The sequence below is a fragment of the Lissotriton vulgaris genome, chromosome 1_1 (genome assembly GCF_964263255.1).
Source record: "Lissotriton vulgaris chromosome 1_1, aLisVul1.2, whole genome shotgun sequence".
Taxonomy (NCBI): domain Eukaryota; kingdom Metazoa; phylum Chordata; class Amphibia; order Caudata; family Salamandridae; genus Lissotriton; species Lissotriton vulgaris.
Window position 1 is genome coordinate 113,451,613 of NC_141685.1, and position 9,232 is coordinate 113,460,844.

At 40.7% G+C, this 9,232-nt stretch overlaps 1 protein-coding gene across 1 annotated transcript in view; it reads left to right on the top strand.

Annotated features, from left to right (window-relative positions):
- LOC147737664 (uncharacterized) overlaps positions 1-3,780 on the top strand; it is a 184,828-nt gene extending 181,048 nt beyond the window's left edge. Inside the window, exon 2 of the mRNA XM_086939769.1 lies at positions 1,836-3,780. Coding sequence (XP_086795895.1) covers positions 1,836-3,529 — 1,694 coding nt within the window. The 3' untranslated portion in view covers positions 3,530-3,780. The remainder of the gene's footprint in view (positions 1-1,835) is intronic.
- Positions 3,781-9,232: the final 5,452 nt, after the last annotated feature.

Consider the following 9,232-nt stretch of genomic DNA (forward strand, 5'->3'; position numbering starts at 1 on the left):
GTACAGGTGATGTTGAATTGCATGAGTAGGAGGAGGGATCCATGAAAAGTCATGGGAATTACATGGTTAGAAAATCTTGTTTGCAGGTTTTGTGCTTGAAAAGGAATGTTGAAAGCAGGTCTATGCATGTGAGGTGCAGGTGAATACATTTGAGAACAGGCCCTTCCTTGTATGGAGGGCAGCAGAGATGTAGGAGATATGGACAGAGCAGTTTGACTTAAGAGATGTTTTAAGAGAGTGTTTGGGGTGCTGGGTATATCCAGGGGTGAAAGGGTGCTAACAGGCTTTGGCTTTGGCGCACCATCTGTGCTCTTGCTACGCAGATGCACCTCAGCTCTCAACTAGTGTGCCACCAGGCTGGTGTGCTATCTCAAGCTCTAAAGTTAAAGGTGGGACAACTAAACCACAGACCAGCCCAGCTCAATCTCCTCGTCCAGCTGGGAATTCCCACTCCGGTGGATAATACTGACAAACTTAAAAATATTTGAGAGAAATAAAACCACAAAGTAAATACAATCATGAAACTGCTGCTCTACTGCATATTGTGGGTGCAGTGGATGAAGCCCGGCACCTCTGCGAGCAATATTTGATTCATGGCGCAACATCCTGGTGTCCACCCTTCTGTCTTGAGTCTTCCTGATCCATCTCTTACTCAAAGAGCTGTTCTTGTTTTACAAAACCATGACCATATGCATCTACCTAAAGCTGTAACTAGTGTATGAGTGCTGTGCGAGCGCCCTTTTTTTTACTAACTTACTCATGAACACCTTTGATGAAATAAGTAAGATGTGACATATTCAAAGCAGCTTTTATGTAAATTTCTGTATATGGTTAAATATGCCTTCATAAGTTTCAAAAATGGTAATCAAGAGATATTTATACAATCAATTAAAAATTGTGTTTGCACATTCCGTTATATTTCCCTTTAAGTAATTTTAAATCTTTTTACATCTGACAGAAAACAATCTTTGATTGTCCAAAATGTTTCAAAATAAGGAAGATAACACTGTAAATCTGCAAAGACGAAGCCTGAAATATTGAGTTCCAGTATTCAGGAAAACATAAGTGCCGTCAGAGCCAGCCGGACCCGAACATAAACTGAGCCATCCTGAAAGAAGGGACAAGGGACACGAGAAATTCAGTGATTCCATGACTCTCAGCTGTGCACCTCCATGCCTCAAAACGAAGAAATAACCTCTAGAAAATTAAGACAACACTGATAAACCTCCTCTTGTGTAAACATGTCCAATAACAGCTTTGATCATGAGGTCAGTATGAGGTGGTTACAGCAGTGCTCTGCTTCCTTAAATAATACCAGGCCACCATTCTGTGCTAAAGGTGCATTGTAAACTGTTTCAGACCAATCCACAGCAACCATTGAAAAGCGCAACGGAGTGGCGTCAGACAAGTGAAGGTTAAAAGAAATAGGGGTTCTGCTGTCTAAAATACAGAGCACTGTCCCAGTGTGCACCGACCAGAAGGACGTTGGATCTTTACCGCATGCGTGCAGAACCATTATCCAGTCTGAAGACACAATCGCCCACGAAGAAGCCTTACACACGTTATGAGATGGGAAAGTAGTTGGTGACCATTGCACTTTATTCTTTAATCGGAAAACAAACGTGCAAAATACGACTCATACAGGGAATGCAAGAATAACACAAGTGCTTTATCAGTCATGTTGGCCCTTCAGGAAGTACAGTCAATGGATGTAAACAAGTATATACCAGAGCCAGAGACACTATCCAAGAGAGAAGTCTCAGACACATGCAGTGAGGGCTTTAGTTTGTCATCAATATTAAAACCCTATCAGCAAACACACCCAGGGAAAACACAATTCAAATGCACTGAATGTATGAAGAGCTTTAGCCAGGTATCAGGACTCCGGACACATCAGCAAACACACGCAGGGGAAAAACCATATAATTGCACTGAATGTGTGAAGAGGTTTAATCAATTATCACACCTAAAACAGCATCAGCGAATACACACTGGGGAAAAACCATTCCAGTGCAATGAATGTGAAAGTAGTTTTAGTGATTCATCAACATTAAGGAACCATCTGAGAACACACACAGGGAACAAACCATTCAATTGCAATGAATGTGGGAAGAGCTTTATATATTTATCAGGACTAAAACGGCATCAGAGAACACACACAGGGGGAAAACCATTCCAGTGCAGTGAATGTGAAAGTAGTTTTAGTGAATCTTCAACATTAAGGATTCATCAGCAAATACACACAGGGGAAAAACCATTCAAGTGCAGTGAATGTTTGAAGAGCTTTAGTCGATTATCAGACCTAAAATACCATCTGAGAACACACACAGGAGAAAAACCATATAATTGTACTGAATGTGTGAAGAGGTTTAATCAATTATCACACCTAAAACAGCATCAGCGAACACACACTGGGGAAAAACCATTCCAGTGCAGTGAATGTGGAAAAAGTTTTAGTGATTCATCAACATTAAGGAGACATCTGCGAACACACACAGGGGAAAAACCATTCAATTGCAATGAATGTGGTCAGAGCTTTATATATTTATTAGGACTAAAACGGCATCAGAGAACACACACAGGGGGAAAACCATTCCAGTGCAGTGAATGTGAAAGTAGTTTTAGTGAATCTTCAACATTAAGGATTCATCAGCGAATACACACAGGGGAAACACCATTCAAGTGCAGTGAATGTTTGAAGAGCTTTAGTCGATTATCAGACCTAAAATACCACCTGAGAACACACACAGGAGAAAAACCATATAATTGCACTGAATGTGTGAAGAGGTTTAATCAAATATCACACCTAAAACAGCATCAGCGAACACACACTGGAGAAAAACCATTCCAGTGCAGTGAATGTGGAAGAAGTTTTAGTGATTCATCAACATTAAGAAAACATCTGCGAACACACACAGGGGAAAAACCATTTAAGTGCAGTGAATGTGGAAGAAGTTTTAGTAATTCAGCAACATTAAGGATTCATCAGAGAACACACACAGGGGAAAAACCATTTAAGTGCAGTGAATGTGGAAGAAATTTTAGTAATTCAGCAACATTAAGGATTCATCAGCGAATACACACAGGGGAAAAATCATTCAAGTGCAGTGAATGTGAAAGTAGTTTTAGTCGATCTTCAACATTAAGGATTCATCAGCGAAGACACACAGGGGAAAAACCATTTAAGTGCAGTGAATGTGTGAAGAGCTTTTGTCAATCATCACACCTAAAACAGCATCAGAAAACACACACCGGGGAAAATCAATACCATTGCAGTGAATGTGAGAAGAGGTTTATTCGATTGTCAGACCTAAAACAGCATCAGAGAACACACACTGGGGAAAACCCATTCAAGTGCAATGGATGTGGGAAGAGCTTTATATATTTATCAAGACTAAAACGGCACCAGAGAACTCACACGGGGGAAAAATCAATCAAGTGCAGTGAATGTGAAAGTAGTTTTAGTGAATCTTCAACATTAAGGATTCATCAGCAAACACACACAGGAAAAAACATTCAAGTGCAGTGAATGTCTGAAGAGCTTTAGTCGATTATCAGACCTAAAGCACCATCAAAGAACACACACAGGAGAAAAACCATATAATTGCAGATAATATTTGAAGAGGTTTAGTCGATTATCACAACTAAAACAGCATCAGAGAACACACGCAGGGGAAAAACCATATCATTGCCATGAATCTAGAAGTAATTTTAGTGAATCATCAACATTAAGAAAATATCAGCGAATACACACTGTAAAAACCATTCAAGTGCAAGGAATGTGACAATGGATATATATATATATATATATATATCAGGTCCAAAACGGCATCAGAAAACACGCACCGGAATCATTCAAGTGCAGTGAATGTTGAAGTAGGTTTTATGAATATTCCATATTAAGTACTGATCAGCGAACACACACGGGAAAAGCCATGTCATTGCAGTAAATGTGTGAAGATCTTTTGTCAACTTTCAAAGCTACAAAGACGTCAGCCTCTCTTCAGAAGAGTGGAGGATCAATAATGACAGTCGCAGAGCTCCAGCTGTGTTATAGCCAGGCCGAGCACACTTCAGAGGAGTGCAGGATCAATTATGAAGGTCTAAGAGCTGCAGCTGTGTGATAGCCAGGCCGAGCACACTTCAGAAGAATGCAGGCTCAATAATGAAGGTCACGGAGCTGCAGCTGTGTGACAGCCAGGCTGAGTACTTCACTTCAGAAAAGTGCAGGATCGAAAAAAAAAATAGAAAAAAAGTTTATTGTTTAGTTAATTAAATCCATAACAATTTAAGGCTAATAACAAATGCGATAAAGACCAATAATATAGTAAAATACATTAAAAAAGAATTAAACATACAATCTCTTCTTCTCTTCATGATGTTTCTAAAAATCATTGTTAATAAAAGTTCTGTGAGGAGTGGTAGTCCATTTTTTGTTCCTCGTTGCCGTATTTAGCACAGCTTTTTAAATGCTGTGAGAAATTTAATCAGTCTACCGTTCAATGGTGGATCTGAGGGATTTAGGCATGCCGTTTTTGCAGCTCTACAGAATCTAATGCCTCTGTCATTAAAGCTTGATTTTAGGATCCTAACTCGTTCTTTATACAGATTCTTGCATATGCAAATTACATGGATAAAATCTTCTTTGTGAAAGTTGCACAGCCGACATGATTTAGAGCCTGTATTCACCCAAGCAGGCCGGTCAGCCAAGGATGGTAGTGACCCAAAGTGTAATGCCAGAAGTTGTTTTTTTACATTAATTGAAAATGTTTTGCTCAGATATACCGCCGGTGCAAGGGACTTATAGTTGTTTATCACCATCCAAGCGTGCGACCTTGATCTAAAAATATTTTTATCCAATGTTCACGAATGGATTTTTGAAACTTTGTTTATAGCTTGTTTGAAAGATTGGTACGGCAGATTTTTATTCCATAATTCCGTTGTACCTGTAGTTAAAAGGGATTTGCATAGGTACTGACTAAAAAGGGAGGTTTTGACCACAGGGCTTCATTTATTTCTGATGTAGCTACATGTTGCTTCAGGCGATACCAAGTTTTCACTGTCGCATACATTCTGCCTATGTCTTCATTTATTAGGCCGAATTCAAGGCAAACCTGGGCTGGAGAGGCAGATCTTTGAATCTGGAATACCTTTTTATAGATGGAAACTATTAGTTTATTTAAGACCTCTCCATCTTCGCCATGGAAGGCAACACTAGCATATGTTAGTGTTGGCAGGATTTTTGCCTTCATTACAGCTAGCAGGGGTTTATATGAAGGGCCCTTCAGATTTTTAGCCAGTAAGCTCAAAGCAAATATGAGCGCGCTTGTTCTCTGAGGCATGTACCTTTTTTGCTCCATGATGTTTCTTGAATTATCAATATAGAGACCTAGGTACTTATTTACCTCCTCAAGTTTGTTACCGTTAAGCCAGATTGTCTGTTTACATTTCTGTTTGGCCCCAATCACCATTGTTTTAGTCTTGGATATGTTTATTTCAAGATTATTTTCTGAAGTATAGAATGACATTTCATTAAGACTTCTTTGGAGACCGATCTTTGTTTGGCTCATTAGCACCACATCGTCAGCGTATGCAAGGTGAGAAAGTCTCAATCTACCAAGTTTCAAGGGATGGGAGTTAATATAATCCAGCCTTTGAGCTAGGTCGTATAGAAACAAATTACAAAGGTGAGGGGCCAGAACACACCCTTCTTTGAGGCCCCTGGTGGTTGTCAGCTTCCGTGATAGTCTGGACCCATCACCTATCTTGATCCTTAGCCAGGTGTTTGAATAAAATAGCAATAAGCCTTTTAACAGCTTTTCAGGGATGTCCCAAGCTCGCAGCTTTTTCCACAGGAGGTGGCGATCAGCGCTATCAAAAGCTGCTTTTAGGTCTATAAAGCAGAGGTAAAGATGTAGTTTCCTCTGCTTATACTTGTTTGCAATTAATGATAGACCTAAAATATTCGTCGTCGTCCCTAAACCTTGTTTGAAGCCTGTCTGGTTGGCCGGGATCAGGTTAAGGTTATCAGACCATACCTTGAGCTCTTCTAGCACCAAGGTGGCATAGTATTTGGCCTCTACATCCAGCAGAGCTATCAACCTGTAGTGAGCTGGATTTGCTCTTTCTCCTCCTTTGAATATAGGGGTCAGAATCGAACCTTGCCAATTTACTGGTATGTTGTTTAGGTGCTCTATTTCTTGATATAGATTAGTAAGGTAATTACCCCAAAACGAGATATCATGTTTAAAGATTGATTGGGGAATTCCGTTGGGGCCTGGCGCACCGTCATTTCTGTCTTTCTTGATTATACGTCTAACCCCTTCATTTGAAGGTGGTGAGTAACTTATTGCCGCTATCAGAGAGGCATTTTCCTCCGTTGGAATGGTATCAACGTCTAGTAGCTCTTTTTTATGAGGAGTTATCACGTCTTCATGGCTAATCGTTTCAGTGGCCTCTTCGAATTTGCCTTTTCCAGCAGCTAGGTGGTGAGTGTTTCCCACAGATGTATCTTGGGTAGATGTTTCAGTAAACCTTGTGGATAAAAATTCCACCCACTCTGATTCTTGTATGTTGGACGATAATGCGTTCACTGGTCTATGCAGTTTATTTATGATTAACCAGAACTGTTTTGAGTTGGATTTCTTGGAGCTACAGAGAAGTTTGGCCCAGAATTTATCATTGCTCTTTCTTTTATTTTCCCAGAGCTCTCTTTTATAGCGTTTCATTAGCTGCCTTACACTGTCCCAGGCCACTGCGTCAGGGACTGTTCTTTTTAGCCTACTTATAGATTTTCTGAGTTTACATTTCAAGGCTCGCAGCCCTGCCGTTAATGTTCGTCCCGAGTCATTTTTATGGCCGTGATTGTTTGTCTGTTTTTGTGCAGATGACATTAAAGAAGTTCAGTCTTCCGTGAGGTTTTCCCATGCTTGAATTTTATTCTGGGCCCCAGCTATGCTTACTGTTAGCTTCTTTTTGATTTTTAACTGCAGCATTTCAATTGTGTCATTTGACCATTTTAGTCGTTTTAAGTCGTTTAAGTCAACCGTGTGTATGTAGCCTTCAACTGTTGTGTTTACCTGATGTTTAATGAGTTTTAACCTAAAATGGATCCGCTGATATGAATGCTCGCTCCTGGTTGTGAACTCTATTGAGAAGTGGGAAAGGAATGGCATCAGCGATACTGAGATGGCTGTGTAGTCCAATCTTGATCGTGTCTTTCCCCCATGGTAAGTATGATTAGGGGGGAAATCGTCCTGAGTTCTACCATTTATTACTCTTAGCCCTAGAAACTCTAGGGCATTTACCAACCCCTGACCTACGTGATCCGTTTTTTGCCTCGTTGGCAGATATTGATGTGGGATGTTCCAAAATATGTTATCCGATGTTAACGATTCATCCTCATCCGGGGTGTGAATTAAGTTTGAATTAAAGTCCCCATGTGAGTATCAAGTCCCATAAGGGAAAGGTACTCCTGATTTTTGTGATGGTTGCAATTAGTTGTTTGTTATGGGCCAATTTTTTTCTGGCCGTTGGATGCGCATATGTGTTTATGAGGAGGACGGTTTTTGTTCTGCTGGCTGACCCAGTTGATAATTTGATCAGTTGGATGTTAGGTCCTACAGAGGCCATCTGTACGCTTTCAATTTTTAGCTCTGTGGATATGTAGACTGCCAGTCCCCCTTTTGGGCAACCAAAGGTTTTGGTTTTGCTGGCTGGAACTGTGTAATGGATGTAGTTTGTCAAAGGGAGAACTTCTAGTGCCCAAGTCTCCTGTAGAGCTATTATGTCATAGTTTACCCATTTTTCTGGATGGGACCCGTTCTCCAGCCATTTTATTGCCCCTGCGATGTTCCATGAGAGCATTTGTATGTTGTTCAAATCTTGGGTTGCTAGTTTCTTTTTCGTAGGTCAATGGCATGAGGTCGAATTTTGCGCTCCTGGCAGCCAGCCCCAATTGTCCTTGGCCACATCCAATCCGTGTACTTGGTCGTTCTGCAGCTCCCTTTTCAATGTTGTCAAAAGGCTGCTACCAATTGCGCCTTTAAGGAATGTTTTATTATTCAGCGTGATGTCTTTACGCTTTTGACTGTTACCATTGCAGGGATTAAAAATGTTATTTAAAGGGCCAGGATAGCGTGGTGTTGCAGGCTTTAACAGTTTAATTCCCCATGCTTCAAATTGAGCCTTAGCATTCATGACTCATGCATATCAAGACCTTTTTATTTGTTTAGCTCATCTTGGGTCTTTTCTCTTTTTGCTGCCCGCTATTAATGCTGTGTTGTGTTTACCTCCTCAAAGCGCCAGGACGCCCCTTTGCTGGGGCAGCTGTACGCGGTACAAATAAAAATAACATAACATAACATAACATATGCTGGGCGTCTTCTTCGGTCAGCCAAGTTGTCAATGTTTGCTCCTTATTTTTTAGGTGATCCATTCCTATAAATTCTACTGCCAGTAAATTCGCTGAGGTCAAATATTTTAACACTGGGATATTTGCTGTTAGTTTCAATATATTCCCCTGTTCAATATATCATGATGCCCTTTTGAGTCATATTCCGGGATTAGCAATAATTGCCGTTTGGTTGGATCGTTACAATGACCTGACTGAAGCATTGGTTCGACAGACTTATTTTCCACTATGATTTGCTTTTTGTCGTCTTTTATTTAAATTTTTATATTTACATGTTGGATCTTGTCTCCCACCGCGGGACGTAAGACCTGGAGATCGTCCGCCCAGCGTCCCGAACTATGGGCAGTTTCTGCTTCCTGTTCCATTTTCCTTCGTGCTAACCCTCCTTCCTGTATCAGTTGGGAATTCCTTCGCTTTTCCGCCATTGTATAGGTTTCTCCAGGGCCAAACACTTGGACCTCTGGGGATGTCCTTTTCAGGCCTTCTGTCGTGCAGTCACCGCACTCTTGGAACCCCGTGGTTATAATTTCATGTTTATCATTTACCTTTGTTCATTCTTTCCATCCTTCTTCACAGTGTTCCTTGGTACAAAGGTCCATTTTTGTTTTGGGTTGACCTTGATTATTTGCAACATTATTTCCCTGCCCTTTTACCTTGAAGCAATTGTGAGGTGTTAAACTGCTGGTCATAGGACCTAGTTGCTCTTGGATTCTCCTGTCTTCTTTGATGATATCAGTGCATTGCCCGCTTTTGTTCTGTGGGTCTTTGAAGACCTTGAGCTTCCTTGTTTGTTGATTTCTGGTTAAATTCCCTTCTCGG